General features: G+C 33.4%; 2 protein-coding genes and 1 pseudogene across 2 annotated transcripts; 2 read left to right on the top strand and 1 right to left on the bottom strand.

Moving 5' to 3' along the window:
* Positions 1–641: 641 nt before the first annotated feature.
* LOC111010761 (methyl jasmonate esterase 1) lies at positions 642–2,347 on the bottom strand. Its single transcript, XM_022284295.2, has 3 exons — positions 1,831–2,347; positions 1,113–1,244; positions 642–1,031 (listed from the first exon to the last, which is right to left on the bottom strand). The coding sequence occupies exons 1-3, from the start codon at positions 2,278–2,280 to the stop codon at positions 741–743; spliced, it is 873 nt and encodes a 290-aa protein (XP_022139987.1). The 5' UTR covers positions 2,281–2,347; the 3' UTR covers positions 642–740.
* Positions 2,348–6,600: 4,253 nt separating this feature from the next.
* On the top strand, positions 6,601–8,687 carry LOC111010909 (tyrosine decarboxylase-like; annotated as a pseudogene).
* Positions 8,688–13,041: 4,354 nt separating this feature from the next.
* Positions 13,042–14,911, top strand: DLAH (alpha/beta-Hydrolases superfamily protein). The gene has a single exon (XM_088122013.1). The coding sequence runs from the start codon at positions 13,158–13,160 to the stop codon at positions 14,784–14,786; it is 1,629 nt and encodes a 542-aa protein (XP_087978139.1). The 5' UTR covers positions 13,042–13,157; the 3' UTR covers positions 14,787–14,911.
* The last annotated feature ends 3,036 nt before the right edge of the window (positions 14,912–17,947 follow it).

Here is a 17,947-nt window from a genome sequence, read left to right on the forward strand (position 1 = left end):
AAATATATCTTTCCAGTAAAAATACTTTTACTGAACTTTTCTTTTAAAGTCCTCACATCCTACATATCTTTTTTTACGAGTTAACCTTCCTCCCCTTGAAGTCATTTTTTAGAGCTATTAAACTAGTATTAATTCACTTTATTTACCCCTCTACTAATATGTTTCATCGATGCAATTACCTTCCGTCGAACTAGTATTAAATTAGCAAAAGGGTATTACGTAGGTCACACGAGAAGAGTCTTCCTCTAAATTAAAGTAATATCTTTGTTTGAGCCATACATCTCTTTCGTATGACCAAATTATCTCGCGCTCTTTTTTTTAAAACCTCTCTTCCTCTTTCTCCTCCCATTTTTTATCCTTATTCTTCATCTTCTTCTCTTCCTCTCTCTTCCATTCTTTATCTTCTCGCTCCCTCCCCTCTCGATTATCTTCGATTCTTTATCCTCCATTTCTTTCTTATTTCTTGATAAAGATAAATTTTCTATTATTCGAATTCTAACGGAATTCAGTGGGAAGACGGAAGAGATCCATGAAATTTAGAGTCGAAGATCAAAATCTGAAATAAACTGTCTGTATCTTTGGGTGAAACTCGGAGAGGGAAAAAAAAAACCCAATTTCTGGGTAGAAAAGAAAAAAAAACATAAACAGCAATTCAGTCTCCATATTCCTGCATTATATTAATCCCATACAGAAAAAAACAAATAAAGTCTTACGTTGAATAGAAAATAGAGTGACAATTATCAAAAGTCGAACAGGAAGAGTTGGTTGGCAATGCGTTGGAGTTGACGGGCAAACTGGCGTGGCTTGGACGCCATGGCCATATGGTCGGATGCTCTAATCTCCACTGTAATATGAGGCGGATTGTTCTGAATCATCCACATTTGAAATTTTCTGGTCGCCATTAAATCTTTCTCCGTTACAATTACACCCCTTTTCACAGACCCATATCTCTCTTCTGTGAAATTAAACTCAGAATCTTTGGTTTCAAACACAGGAAGAGGCCTCACCAACGCCTTCGCCAATGTCAAATCCTGCACATATATATAATATATATATATATATTCACACATATAATATAAATAAATTTATTAAATTTATGGTTATATATATACCTGTGGTGGTGAGAGTGGAAAGAGATGTTTTGCTAACTTCTGCGGCCCCAAAATATAAGACGTTGGAGGCTTATCCTCTCCATTTTCGTATAGATAATGGCTATCCAACGCCGGAAATCGTTGCTTCTCATCCTTTTAATTTAATTTTCAGATATACCATAAACAAAACCAAAGGAAAGGGTTAAATCTGTCTTTCATCTTGATTACTATCTCTAAGTTTTCATAATTTGGTATATTACTATTATTATTAATAGATGTGAATAATTCTCCTTCATATGTTATTGGAGCACCGAAATTGTGGTGAAAATTTTCCGAAATTGGTGGATAACGTTTTCATAATTCTATGGTCTCTATTGATTTGGACACCAGATCAAATAATATTTATATTTGTGTCCCGTAGTAAATTAGAATGATCAAATAATATTTATATTTGTGTCCCGTAGTAAATTAAAACTAGAAATGAGAAACAAAAAATTTGTTTAAACTAGAAATGAGAAACAAAAAATTTGTTTTTCATTATTTTCAAAATTTGTATACTAATGTTTTCAAAAAATAAGAAACAAGAAATATAAGGGTGATTGGTATCATTCTCGTTTTCAATTTTCTTAAAAAATATATGCATTTTGCAACTAACTATATTTCCTATATTTCTTTTTTTTTTTGAGAATATTATTAAAATTGTATAAAAGTTTTAAAAAATAGGCCGGCTCTTAATTACCTCTATCCCAATAGCGGAAACTGTGAGATTAGGGCCCGGCATTACGGCGGCCACAAAAACAGCGGCGGCGATCTTCTCCGGGAAATTCTCCATAGCTACGGCGAGTCCGAGCCCACCGAAGCTGTGAGCAACAAGAACGACCCTCTCGCCGGGAGGCAGAGCAGCCAAGAAGTCATTCAAAGGCTGAAAATAGTCAGCGGCGGAGGAGATTGTCTTGGGCTGGCGCGGATCGATGCCGGAGGCGGCCATGTCCAGCGCCGTGACGGCGTGGCCGGAAGCCTGGAGGATGGTGGAGACCTTGTACCATGACCACGCCCCAAAGCAACCCCCGTGCACCAGCACGAAGTGGCTCTTCCCATCCGCCGGCGACGGCGAGATCGCCGGAGAGGATAAGATCAACAGGATGAGAACTAGAATTGGGCTGGCCAAAGGTACAGTTTTTTGGTTCATGTTTCTCTCAAGAAATTTAGAGTGTATGTTGTTCACAATGTAATTTTGTTTTAATGTTTCATACAGGAAAATAATTTTAATGTTTCTTTCGTTTACTGCTTATCACATCAATATTTTAAATTGTATTCAAAATTATGTGGTCTCCTTTTTTTTAAAATTTTTTATTTATTGCATAAATAAAAGGGGTATACTTTGGTGTTGCTGTATTCACACATTAAGGCTGCGGATGAAATAGAATGTGACTTCGGCAACAGCTTGCCACGCCATTGATTCGTCGAGGATTCAGATTAGTGGAAGCTATTTGTTTTTAAGGATTTAGATGCCTCACATCTAATGATATCTGGAATTATCTCTTTGCTTTATTGGTATGATTTTTTTTCCTTTGCAAACGTAAAAAAGAAAATTTTTGATGCAATAACGATTTCTCAAAAAATAGGAGATATTGATGAAATATTGAAAGTTTGTTTAGTAGGATTTATTATTAAGAATATGTTAAATTTATATAATATTCTAAAAATACCATTATAAAATATTCATATAATTTATACATCTATTTAATATAATAAATTTGTTTATTTGTGATAATAAAAAAGTATTAATAATATAATTCTTTTGAAATATTAAAACTAAAGTAAGATATTATATAATTTAATTGCAGTTTATTATACATGTAAGATACAAATATACTTAAATTGCTTGTTTATTAGGCAATAAGTAAATTAATTTATTTAAATTATAATTTTAAAAATAAAATAAAGATTTTTTTAAAAAAAATAAAGAGAATATACGAAGAAAAAAATGAAGGGCAAAAAAAGGTAAAGAATGGATGCCCTTGACACCGAAATCTTTGAAACCCATATTTCAAAAGTGCACCCAAAATACGTTGGCTATCTCCTGTATGGACATCCTAGAATACTCGAACATCTTGAGATGCCAAGAAATTCTACATTCCCACGAGACAATTCCCATTGGATGGGCATCTTCTTTTTCTGATTTTATATAGAATGAATAATTCAAACTCTTAAAACGAAGATGAAAAATTACAACCCATCAAAATAGAAGGATATAGAGTCGAGATTCGATACTTTTTAACTTTTTGGTTAAGGATATATGTCGTAATCCATTTGATCACCTATCAATTAGGTACCGATTGACCACGTTTTTAATAATAGTTATTTTACTTGGAGAGAGTATTTAATTTGATTTTGGGCTAGAGATACATAAAAAAAAGGGGAGTACCTATCTTCAATCTAATTAACTAGACTTTGAATTAATAAAGTCTAGTTAATTTAAAGTTTTCAATAAATTTTTTTTCCTTGAATTCTCCTCTTCCATTTATGTTATTTCTAAAGAAAAAAAATTTTGTTCATAGAAAATTATTTTTATCAAATCTTAAAAGAAACATTTGGGTAGGTGATAGAAATTAATTTCACTATTATGGAAAAGTAGTTTGTATATTTAATTGTCAGAGCCATCACATGGTGATTCTGTTTGTTTTCTTTAGAAATAAGTTTTCTTTATGCACGTTTCTTTTCTTTTTTTTTTTTTCTTTAATTTACATTTCAAAATAGTCAACTTTTTTCCATGACCAAAATTGTAATTAAATTTGATTTTGGCCTAACATCAAACCATGGCCAACTTTTTCATCTTTCATATGCTTAACTATTAACATACGATTATTATACATTTTTTTAGTACGATTATTATACATTTCTAGTATGACAAGATTGATAACGCTGGAAATTACTAAAATGTCTGAACTTTACAAGTCTATATAAAAAAAATGGGCACAACTAAAATAAATCATATAAGAAAGGTAGTAACTATTCTTACGTGTAAAACACAATTTCATTTGCCAAATCGAACATATAACTCAATTGGTTAAGACTGTTCGTACGAAATTTTCGGAGAAATTATATTTCGTGGAGTTGAACTTTTATATTTGTTTGTATGTGTTATGTAGTGGATTCAATCTCTAATCTTATCCTCTGATTTCTTCTCTCAAACTTGATGTGAAGATTGAGATGGTTGTTCTTGAATTCAGATCGAAGTTCTATGTTTTTCGAAAGTCTTCAAGTCTTCAAAGTCTTCAGGTGGTCTTCGAATCTTCAAGTTTTCAGATAGTCTTTAATTTTGTGCGAATTCCCCGAAAATGAATGAGGTCCCCTCTATTTATAGAGGTTTCCATAAGCTTTAGTGGGCCATTGGGCTTGGATAATTTTGGGCAAAGCCCAATTCTTTAAATGGATTTATTTAAATTTAAATATTAATCCACTTTATTTCATGGTAAATTGGATTTTGTGCCAAGTTTGTGAATCAAATAGATTCCAACCCCAATACTCATATGACCCAATTACATATTTTAATTGTCAAATTATCTTTAATTTTAATTTAGGGTTAATATATAATTAATGCATAAATAAAATAGATAATGACGTGATCGTTTATGATTTGCCCAAAATTTATGGTTCTACAAACATATCTATCTCCGACCAAAATGAGTCTGACTCCTTACCCTCATATTGTACTAGAAAAACACACATGCACAATTTCGTTTTAGTTTTATGGTTTTAAAAAAAATTGAACTCATTTATTTTGAAGCTCATAAATCTCTTAGATATCTCTATCAGTAGTAAGAGAATTGACCATTTGAGTTATGGTTAGACGATGAGGTATTCAATACATTTCATAATGTTAAGAGTTTTATCTATACTCCTTTGTTTAACTTAAAAGAAAAAAAAAACAGAAAGTGAGAGTTGTATTGTTATAAAAAATAATAACAAAAAAAAAAAAAGATAGTCATGAAAATATCAAAGAATATACTATTTTTTCAATCTTCTTCCTAATTTTTTTTCCAATTTAAGTTAATATTTTAAGTGTAACTAAATAATAGACTTTAGTACACAGATATTTAGCATTAAAAAAACGTTCCGTATATTTTATATAAGTAAACTAAATTTATGCTTGCTTATTTTCAATTTCTACCTTGTAACTTTAGTAGATATAGTGTTTAGCATTATTGAAAAAGGGTTTGCTTATATCTAGAAAAAAAAATTAGAATCCATTTTATAACCATTTTCTTATTCGCTTTTGTTTTTGAAAATTATGCTTTTACAAAAATTTCTCTCACTCATGTGTTTCTCTCCTTTCTTATCCACACTTTTTAAAAACAATTTTTTTCAATTTAAGCCAAAATTTAAAAATTAATTTTTTTTTTTTTTTAGAAACTTGTTCTTATTTTAAAAATTTGACTAAAAATTCAAATGCATTTATAAAAAATGTGAAAAAGATATCATATAGATTGTGAAAACAAAATATAACTCTTGAAAGCTAAAATTAAAAACGAAATTTTTATCAAATGGACCTAAAAATTAATAAACAAACTTAGTTACTAAAATGTAAAAATAAATTATAGGTTAAGTCATGGTGTCAATTTGGGAAATCCCTCGACTTGGGAAATATTAGGGCTCTAGCTAGAGCATGCGTGAAAATTTGTATATTTTTATTAATATAAAACACAATATTGCAATATGTCTTCCTATATGTTAAGCAAACAATTCGTTAAAATTCTCTCATTCTTTACCATTTTCCTTTTTCTAAATTATCAATATTGTCTAGCTACTTTCGTTTTCTCCTTACTTCTTTCTTAAAAATAATTAAGAGCAATCAAACTTAAACTTTTTTGGTTTTTTCAACCAAATTAAAAAAAAAACCATTTATTATTGGTAGGTCTATATTGAAAAGAAGATAAAAAAGAAGCTTAACAATTGTTTGGTCACATTTATTATCGACGAATGAGTAATTGCTCTCCACACAAATCACATGGTCTTGATGTTTACAGAATAAAAAATACTTAGCTTCTGAATATTTGACAATTAAAAGAGAAAATTACGAACGGTCAATTTTGCAATGGTGGTCACAGTTAATTGCATTTTTTCTTTATACAATATGTATAGTTAATTGTACAGTACTAATAAATAATTTACAATAAAACCATTAACTTACTAGTGGTTACAAAATTAACAAAATAACCAAAAACAATAACCATTTTTCTAATAAAGTGTTTCACCATGTATATATCTCCTACTAAAAAAAATAGATAAATTGAAATATAGATTCAACCACCAACTGATGTAAGTGATATCCAACCACCGAATTGAATTCAATAGACGACAGGCAGTAAAAATTTGGATTGTATAAATGGGGATGGTTTCGGTAAGCACGTAAGGGCATATTGGAAATTCTAAAACTAACCTTGTTATATTTTTAATGTTTAAAATAATACATAATTACACTAAAAAATAATAAAATTTAGGTAAATATACTATTTCATATTATAATTTTTTAACTCTCTATATGATAGAGTAATCAACTCTAGTAGGCTTGGAAAGGAGTACATATTGTGCCATTTGATAACTATTTCATCTTTAGTATTTTTTTTTTTTACAATTCCATGGGTTAATTTTTCACCAATCTAACCATATAACTCAAAAGAAGATTGGTTCTCAAAATGGGACTCATAAACGGGGACTTATTTATTAATGTTGTTGTTGAGTTTGACGCAGGTATTGCCCCAGACAATTTTCGAGTAATCAAAACGAGAAAAACAGAGTCATTTGCTCTGTCTCCAAACTCTCTAAAAATGGGAATCCAATCCGACATCCAAAAAGGCTTTGTCCCCCTTTACCTCTGCGCAACCGTCGGAACAACTTCCACCAACGCCGTCGACCCACTTCCCCCACTCTGCGACCTAGCTCAGCATCATGGAATTTGGGTCCACGTCGACGCTTCGTACGGCGGCAGCGCCTGCATTTGCCCCGAGTTCCGCCACTTCATCGACGGCGTCGAGAAATCAAATTCCTTCAGCCTCAACGCCCACAAGTGGTTCTTCTCGGCGCCGGAGTGCTGCTGCCTCTGGCTGAAGAGTCAAAAATACAGAGAAAGAAATTATTTTATAGGAGAAAAGCATACCTCTCATGTATTCAATTTCGATTACAGTGGAACATATATAATAGCTAAAAAACTCCTGTACATACAAAAGGCTGCTGAATCTGTTTGTAGAGAATCTAAACAATAATTAAAATAAATCTCAACAGAATAAAAAATACAAGTGCAACCGTATGGACGGTTATCTGGAGATGAATACGCGTGGACTGTTATACGGAGATAAAGTAGTGTGATGCTTTAACATGAAGGACCCGCCGGCGGTGACAGCCTCCCTCTCGTCGTACCCCCAGTATCTTAGGTACAGAGCCTCCGATTCCGGCCAAGTGGTGGACTACAAGGACTGGCAGATCGCGCTGGGGAGTGGTTCCGGGCGATTGAATTGTGGGTGGTGCTGAAAAGCTACGGAGTGGCGAATTTGAGGAATTTGCTGCGGCGCCATGTGGAAATGGCGAAGCTTTTTGAGGAGCTGGTGGGGAGGGAAGGGCGATTCGAGGTGGTGGTTCCGAGGAATTTTGGGCTGGTTTGCTTCCGACTGTCGTTTGGGAAGTCGACATGTCGAACGCAATGAATGTGAAGTTGTTGGAGCTGGTTAATAAGATGTGAAGTTGTTGAAGGGAATTTACGTGATTCGATTTGCCGTCGGCGCGACCACGCCGGAGGAACGACCAACCTTCTGGAATAAACTTGGAGTATTTGCGCTCCTTGCCCTTGCACGGTTTTATAATAAAAAGACAAATGTTTGCTTTTTTTTTTTTCAAATTATTTTATTAAAATTTATAATCACATCAAAATCTATTTTAGTTTTTTTTACTGTTTGACTATGCTTCCCCTTTTTTGGTTAAGTTTTAAAATAATGACATTTTAAAAAGAAATTACAAAAATAATGGTAATTTAAAAATAATAACTAAATAAATGTAAATTAAATAAATAAATACAAAAGTAACTTAGGTTTTTGAAACTATTGACAAAAATAGGTTAGGTCAAAGGGGGGTCAAAACTCGCATACAACGCTACTCCCGTACAACGTGTATTCTCTATGTGGCGGGTGGGTCGACTTCCAAACGGAAGTTGCAGGCGATGTATGCGACTTCCGTGCGATGTACGCGACTTCCTCTTATTGAAGTCGCATGCAATGCACGCGACTTCCATATATTTTTTTTTTCACTGAAGTCGCAGCCGTTGGCTCGACTTCAGTGAAATCGCGGCCTAGGATCGCGATTTCGTCCTAAATCGCAGTCGACGGCTGCGATTTACCTAACCTATTTTTGGAATTAGTTTTGATCCTAGCCTATCTATCGTGTACCTTCTCACCTCCTTTTTCTCTCTCTTATTTAAATGCTAATGTCCTTTTCTCCCTTCTTCGTCTTTTTTTTAAGAAGTTTTGAGACACTAGATTAAAGTTGTCAACTTTTTTTTTTCTTATTTCCCTTTAGCTTCAGATGACAACCATTGCAGATTAACAGCTCAATTATCGTAAATCTAAGATACTAAGAAAATTTACACAAAGGATAATAGATTAGATATCAAGACACAGATTAAAATGATTAAGACCTACATGAGAACTGAGAGGGAGTTTTCTTCCAGCAACAAGAAGTTATCCTTGAAATTATTCTGTATAGAATAAAAAAAAGATGAAGAAGAGAGAAAATAAGGAGGAACAATAAGAGAGAAAGGAGGTGAGAAGGTGTAGGGAGAGAAAAAAGGGAGAAGAAAGGTCAAACATTTTTTTTAAATACTCAAAAAGACTTTTGTAATAAAATAATTAGAAAAGAATAGCCAACACTTGTCTTCTTATTAGAGGCATGTGAGGGTAAGGAGTACAATAATTCTTAACATTAATGAGAGAAGTTTTTTTTTTTTTTCTTTCATATTTTATTGTGTCACTAGTAATGGATGACAATTTACAATACTTGTTTGAATTAAAATGGAAGACATTAGCTAATTGGTACTTTTTAAATGTAATAATATCAGGGTTTTAAATATTCATGTCCATGGAAATGTCGAGATCTCAATTTCATGAAAATATCGATAAAATGTATGAATATTTCTATTATAAAAGTTAGAAAAAAAATCGTAAAAAATATTTAAATAAACAAATAAACACCTATTTCTAAATTAGTTAAAAATAATTAATCTTAATATTATGTACATATTAATGACATTTTGTTGATATTTTTCATATTTTGTCGATTTTTTTATATTATGATGGAAATGTCAATTTACCCCTCACGTCGATGTCGAACCTATAAAAACATAGATATGTCGATGGAAATATTGACATGTCGACAAATATTCAAAACCATGAATAAGATGAGTATAATGATGTAATTTTTAATAATATAACTGAGAGGATGTTTAGGGAATAATATTTACCTGACGTGGAGATGAATAAAGGGACTATTGAATTTTAAAAATCCAATAAACTTGGTGTTAGAATACTATTGAATTCCTTTTCCTTCTTTTTGTATCATTCCTAGGCGGAGGTTGGTGTTCGAACACATCCGAACTTTTGGTTTGAGATATATGTCTTAATCAGTTGAGCTATATTCAAATTGATATTTTTTTTTTATTTTTCCTTTTGCCTACTTGTGTTTTTTTTTTCTTCTCATCAATTTCTATGTATTAAGATTGTTTTAGGGTTTAGAAATTTTTTTTGACAAACCGTGGAAAAATATATTATTATAGATTAAAAAAGGAAACCCACATAAAAGCTCACTGAAATATTAAAAATGTGAATTCATATATATCATATATGTGATCTACCATAGTAAATATTGCATATTGTAATGCTTTTACTTTTGTGCTCTCTTTCTTATTTCAAGTATTTAAAGAAAAGCAAGAGTATTTGGAAATTTAAAGATAGAAAATTTTGAAAAGATATTAAATTTTTTGAAAGAGAAACGTGTTGAGAATGACAAACGAAAAATGAGTTTTACTTGTCCCACGTTGATAATTTTTACAAAAGACCTTATAAAATATGTTTAGAATAAACGCAAGATACCTCTTCGTATGATTTGAGAGATTAATAATTTGCAAATAAATTTTTAATTTTACATTATTTATAAATAAAGTCCTACGAAACATGCACAAATTAACTTTGCCATCCCATCCCAGTCTATGTCTATCTTTTTATTTATTTATTTTCTCCTATACATTTTCTTTTGTTATATTTGAAATTCATTTTTATATCTATAGACGGAGAAAAAGGAGTACAATTTTATTGGACCAAGCTTTTATTTTATTTTAAGTCTCTTTCCACGATTTTTCTCTTTTTAATTTTCTCTTTTAGAAATCTATGTTAGCTTCCTCGCAATTTTTTTACTTGTTTGTCACTTTTATTAAAAATCTATTACATTTTTCAACCAAGTTTTAAAAACAAAAAATAAAATATAATTTTAGATGGTGAAATTTGAAGAAGTAGATAAAATAATACATGCCAGTGTAGTGTTGATGAGTTTAATTTTAAAAGATCTATCGAGGTTGTATAAGGTAAATGCAAAAAATATTCTACATTAATTAGGAAATAACATGATCTATGATATATAAATGAAGACACAATTATTTTCTTTAATATGAATTTTTTTTTTTGAGCGAAACCAAACACAAAGTCGTGAGGACTATGTTCAAAATGGACAATATCATATCAATGTAAGGTACGAGAAGTACCATTGTCCTCAACAAGACATACAATCAAAGTTAAAATAATTATCAATTCAACTTTACTTAATTGAAGAAGTTAATATATGTTATAATTAAACTGGGTTTACACAATCTCATTCATTAAGATTTGATATAATATTTTTATTTTTTGTCGTGGAAGGGAAATTGTTTGGAGCGCATTAATTTTTCAACAAAACTCACTTCTAATCCATTGTCTTTCTTGAGACAATGAGTATGATACTTTGAAATGAGTACGTTGATAGTCTTAATTACATACAAAGATTGAAATGTTAATCTTACTTATTTAATATTAATTAATTATTTAACACGTTGAGTTAAGGAGTAGGCAAATTCAAAAGGAACAAAATAGTGCACCATAAGTACTCGAGTCATGTAACTGGCATACTATGGCCTGTTTGTTTGACTTCAGTAATTTCACGATCAATTTGACTACAATTTTAGATTTCATGGTTTGAAATGTAAAATTGTACAATATTTTTGATTTTATATGCATGATTAGATCAATAAATATAAAAGAATTGGTAACATCATTCTTTAGGGAAAAAAAAGGAAAAGAAAAAAAATTCAATATTGACTCAAAAAAGAGAGGCGGCCATTTTTAGAAATTCAGATCAACAATTGTTGAATCCCATGTGCTTATCACTTATTTTTCTTTGGAAAGAAATTAATATAAATAAATCATTTAGACTACTAAAATAATGTAGATCAATTATTTTCTACTTCCCATCTGATGTTTTAAATTGTTGGTCTGATTAATATATGTAGTAGTTGGGAAAAAAACTTAATTAATCTCAATAAGATAATAATAGATTAATTAGGGATGATGATCAAGAGAGAATGATTTGGAATATCTTTATATAAATCAACCCTGTTGCGGCTACAATAATTGTTACTTGCCAAAAATGTGGGGGATATTTTTGTTTCATTTTTACCATAATAAAGATGTGGACAAATGTAAATTTTATTTTATAATCATCCGTCATGTTCTTTTACAAAATAAATTTTTGTCTCAAATTTTTAACCTATATGTGATAATGACGCTGGTATTTACATGTCTAATTTAGACATTTTGTGAGTATGACATTACTATAATTTCTCTCATTTTTGTGTGAATCCTTCTATGAGTGGAGTGAAGGTGTGTTTATAAGAATTTGAGGGAAATCTTTCCATTACATCCATAGTGTTGAACCACTCTTTACTGTTGGACAAGACCGTCAGACATTACAACTCGAGCTTGGTAAGTTTGGCGATGCTATTACCCTAATGAAAGATGAACTTGGTAGTCCTGAGTTATTGAGATCAGAAGGTCCTTTTATAGGTAGATTGAAGAGATAGGTTTATTATGGTCGTTACAACAAGTGATTGGACAGTTACGGATTGTTGGACCTTAGGTCGGCAATGATTGAAGTTGATGTCTAACCTTTTTCGAGACTCTCAGGATCAGTCGAGCTTTATAAGTCAGCCACTAGGACGAGCTATTCATCCTTATATGAATGGACTTAGGAGCTCGACGGTAGATCATGAACTTGGAAGTTGGACCATATCCCACCAAATTGTAGTTCATGTTTCTATCCCACCACCTAACATATATTTTGTTCAAATAAAGAAACTATACTCTAAAACCAAATCCAAAAGTTTAATTATATATTTTGATATTTTCAATATTAATTATACATCACATCGAAAACAGAGAGAAATTTGAAATACTTATCCCTCCCAAACATACTCAGAACTTCACAAGTTCTAGGAAACTTCACGGTACCTAATCTGTTAGACCATAGGCCCCTCATTCATATATATTATATTTATTAGCATTCTTACCCGGCGGCTTAATTTTTCCAAATTTCAGGTCCTAGATCCAAAATTAATTATATTGTATTACCAAATTGACCCTCATCCATTTATTACACGAAAGATGACAAAGAAGGACCTTCAACGAATAGTATTTGGACACGTGTATCCTACCATCTCTGACCGAGTTCATTAGCCTCCCAGTTGACTTGACCACGTCATCCCGAACCGAACCAGACAAAAGAATTTTCTTCCATGTCAATTTTTTTCACTTCCAAAGCGTGTACGAAATTAAATTCAGATTCATTCATTGCCCGTTCTATAAATTCTGGACAACCCAATTCATTTGATCCCAAAAAAATTGCGTCCTTTACTTAATCTTAAAATTTTCTTCCCATTTTTCAATTTTCTCGGCATCCAAACAGAGGTTTCTTAGAGTAGAAAACTCGAAAAAAGCTATGGAGGCGACGAAAATCGCTACACCAAGGCCAAGGGGAGTGCCAGTGAAGAGAGCGACGATGTTAAGAAACGGAACGAAGAAGACGAAGTGGTACTGGAAATTGAAATTCGGAATCAGACTAAACGCCATTAAAAAGGCTCTTTCATCTTCCTTACACCAGCACCGCCTCCGTCTCACATGTTCCACCGCCATGAACAACAACGGCCACCTCACTCCCCAAAATGGCGCCGTCTCCCCACTGGTAATCCACCCCTCAAACTCAAAATCATCGAAGAACAAAAAGAACGAACTCCGCCTCGCGAAACCCCTCGCCTCGCTCCTCCGAATGCCACTCCGCGCCGCGGATTTCATCGACTACGGCCACCACATGACCCCCACGCTGTCTCCTCGCGAAAACATCGCCGCCCTCTGGCGCGAACTCCACGGCGGCCGCGACTGGGACGGCCTCCTCGACCCGCTCCACCCATTCCTCCGCCGCGAAATCGTCAAATACGGCGAGTTCGCGCAGGCCACCTACGACGCCTTCGACTTCGACCCACTCTCCGATTTCTGCGGCAGCTGTAGATACAACCGCCACAAGCTCCTCCAGGAAGTGGGCCTGGCCCAAAACGGCTACAAGGTCACCAAATACATCTACGCGTTGTCCCCCGTGGACGGCCCCGATTGGTTCGAGAGCTCCAAAATCGGCGAGGTCTGGAGCCGCGACTCCAACTGGATGGGCTTCGTGGCCGTCAGTACGGACGAGGAGAGCGACAGAATCGGCCGACGCGACATCTTGGTCGCGTGGCGCGGGACTGTCACGCCAACCGAATGGTACATCGATTTGAAAACCAAGTTAAAAAAAATCAACCGCGACGACCTGAGCAGTAAAAGGGTAAAAGTCCAGCGTGGATTCCTCACGATTTACCGGTCCAAAGAGGAAACGTCGAAATTCAATAAAACGAGTGCGTCGGAGCAAGTGATGGAGGAGCTCCACAGATTGGTGGACTTCTTCAAGCAGAAAGGCGACAGGGAAATCAGCGTGAGCATCACCGGGCACAGCCTGGGCGGCGCGTTGGCGCTGCTGACGGCGTACGAGGCCGGTATTTCGTTTCCGGGGGTCCACGTCAGCGTGGTGTCGTTCGGGGCACCGCGAGTGGGGAATTTGGCGTTCAAGGAGAAGCTGGAGGAGCTGGGGGTGAAGGCGCTACGTGTCGTGATACGACAGGACATAGTTCCGAAACTGCCGGGGCTGGTGGTGAACTCGATAGTGAACAAGCTGAGCGCGGTGACTCGGCGGCTGAACTGGGTGTACCGACACGTGGGGAGGGAGCTGAGGATGGACATGACGATGTCGCCGTATCTGAAGAGGGAGTCCGACATGTCGGGGAGCCATAACCTGGAGATATATCTGCATTTGGTGGATGGGTTTGTGAGGGGGAAGGGGAAGTTCCGGTGGAATTCGCGGAGGGACGTGGCGCTGGTGAATAAGGGGAGTGATATGCTGGTGGAGGAGCTGAGGATACCGGAGTTTTGGTACCAGTTGCCGCATAAGGGGCTGGTCAAAAATGGGTATGGGAGATGGGTTAAGCCTGGGAGGAATCCTGAGGATATTCCTTCTCCATTTTCACAGCCCTCTAAGATTTGAGATTTTTTTTTAAAGTTTGGTCTACCTCTGATTGATTTTTTTATTCTTTTTTTGTGGAGGATGTCAAAGAAAATTGTGAATTTGGATTTGAATTTGATGGAGATATGAAGCAAGATGATTCTTTCTTTTGGTTCTTGGGGATAGTTTTGATTTCTGAGTATTTATTTGTACGGATTTTGATTCTTGTCTGGAAAATAGCTGATAAATAGATATAGGACATGTTGACTGGTGACACAGAGGGAGGGAGAGAAACCCTAATTAAAAGTTAGAGAGAACGTGGAATAATTTGGAAAAATTTCATCTTTTACTCAATGAAATTGGGAGGAATCAATTTCTATCATCAACTTTGTGTTTTTATTGTGTAGTGCGAAGCTGGAACCTTTGGTAAGTGATGAATGAGGAATCCGTAGTACAAATTCGATCTATTGGTAGAGGTTGAGCTTCCAATAACGGTTAAATAATGATTACGATATGTTGGAGAATCAGTTGTTAACCATAACAAGCATTGGTTCATCCTAATAAAGGGAGGGCCATTATAATTTTCATTGGTTCATACCAACAAATCTTTCATTTGGCTCGAGCGGATATTTCACTACTGATCCCATCATCAAAATTCGTAACGTATAGTGAGTGGTATCGTGAATGATGGAGAAATCACCCATCACAATTTTTGTCTATGTTAAGCTTTTATTTTAAAATTTATTTAACAAATAGTCTCATGTCCATTCGCGGTGGACTAGGGGAAACAAAGTCTGATAGGAAGTTGGTGGGTTAAAAAACAAAGAGAACTGCAGAGCTAGATTTTTGTATTGAAATTTGTAAGTTTTATGGTGGATCTTGTTTATTGATTTACCCAAACTTAATTTTGTGCATGGATTTGTAAGAGATTAGTTTGTGTGTTGAAATTAGTAATTTTAGGAGATTTTAAAAACTTATTTCTTATGTTGAACTCAAATGACGAATGTAGAGAAGTTGAGAAAAAGGTCGAAGTTGTAATGTTATTAACTGTCAGATTCAATGTGATGAAATACAATTTTTTGGTTCAAATATTGACTAATCATGTCATGTGCATGTGCAGAGGTAAAAATTGAATTTTTTCTTTCCTCGTACCATTTTAATAACTTAGTTGGAATTAACCCAAATTTTAATTTAATAATTTTTTTAGAGTTATACCATACCTAGGGTTAGGTAAGACGAGGATTTTGATTCATTAACATTTTGGTCAAACTTTATAATGTCTTAACTTGAGGTTAAACATAACACAATATGTAATACTTTTCTTGACCAATAAAATATGTCGCTGCTATACAAAATTAGTTAATTAAACACTAAAAAAAATCAAATGTTACAGCTAAACTTGACATTGTGTATGTATTTTTATTTAAATTTCATCTTAAACTTGGCAATCATTACTATTACTTTACATTTGATTTGAGTGTTTATAATTTTTACTTTCTAATAGATTTTTATTTGCAAGAATGATTAAAAAACAAGTTCTCATGGGTTCGAAGAACTATAAAACATGTCCATTACAAAATTAATAGAACTTTAGAGAAAAATGACTATTTATATATAATTTTTTTTTCCCTTTTATCGAAAGTTATAAATTTTGAGTGATCGATTGAATAGCCAATTATATGGCACAGGTATACACAAAGTGACAAAATAAAATTGAAACTTACTTAATTGGAATGGATTCGCACTTTCTGGACACTCTTGCAAATGTCTTGGAAGTCTAAAATTGGGCCTTGCCTTCTATAGGGCCCAAATTCTGTTTGTTAGTTATGAATCCAACCATTGAGCCCAAGCCCTTTGAGTTTGAGCCCAACACTGGCCTGCTTTTTCAATTGGGTATTATTCTTCATTCGTCATTGGGCTACTTTTTCAAACTTTTGAGATAACATTTCATTCATTCATCTAATAATTTTCAGTCAAAAATATGGGCAAGAGGAACACTAAAATTAAAAGAAAAATTATGTCGTATTTGAGCCTAGCTTAACTGATTAATGTAACTTCTCCTACAGTACAGTTCAAAATTCAATTTTTTACTCTCACACTCGTAATGTTACCGAAAGAAAAATACTTTTCTAATTTTTTCTTACATTGACGGAATTCAAAACCAAATATTTTGAGATGAATTTAAAAACAATGGAATGGTATTGTATTCTCTTGCAACCAAAGTCTATTTTGTGATTCTGCTTTGAATGAAAATATTTATTTATTAAGAAAGGTAGAAAAAAAAAAGCAAGAAAAAAGGGATTTGTTTTGAATATAGAGAGATTCTCCCTTCTTTTCTCAATTTGAAAATGAAACTTTTTTTTTTTTTTTTTGTGTGTGTTAATGAAATTCATATCAAAATTTAAGCATATGCCAACTTGAAAGGCTTGAAAAGAAAAGTTTCTTCTTTCCTCCCACTTCCACACACTATTTTTATTTATTTATTTATTTTTACCTTGAAATATTTTATTTCCCAATTGCCCCCTCTGGCCTACAATATCTTTCCTGATGCTTCTTATAATCTTGAGGATCTTCAAATTGCTTTTTTCTCTATTATTCTATCATTTTCTCACTAACCCAACTAAAACACAAACTTTCATACTATATGCTAAATTTGATTAAATTAAAACTAACCTACCCAAAGTCATCACTAAATTCAGTAATTAATTTAAAATTTTTATTTAAGAATGAAATTTTGAAGTATGAGAGAGTAATTAAAGTGGGGTTGGAGTAAATTAAGGTATATATAATAATCTCCAAAGCAAGGTTTAAATGAATACATTAGTACCTAAGATTACCCAAAAAAGTTTAATTAAGCAATGCTTTAAGAGACCTAATGATGTGTATTTTGAAGTGGGGTCCTCCATAGATGAGCATATTAATTAGATTCTTACTTGGACCTCAAATATTCTGTCACATTGAGAGAGAGAGAGAGAGAGAGAGAGAGAGAGAGAGAGAGAGAGAGAGAGAGAGAAGGTTGTGCTTCCTTAATATAATGCATTTTATGATCCACAACATAGAGTTTAATTTGAAGTTGATTTGGCTAACAACTTAATTAATCAATGGATTGCTAAACTTAATTTGTTACTAATTAAAAACAAATTTATTATCAAACGTTTAATTATCAACCAGCTCTCAATTTTTTTTTTATCTTTTAGATAAAT

This window comes from Momordica charantia (genome assembly GCF_013281855.1).
Source record: "Momordica charantia cultivar OHB3-1 chromosome 3 unlocalized genomic scaffold, Mcharantia_2.0 BLBB01000003.1, whole genome shotgun sequence".
Taxonomy (NCBI): domain Eukaryota; kingdom Viridiplantae; phylum Streptophyta; class Magnoliopsida; order Cucurbitales; family Cucurbitaceae; genus Momordica; species Momordica charantia.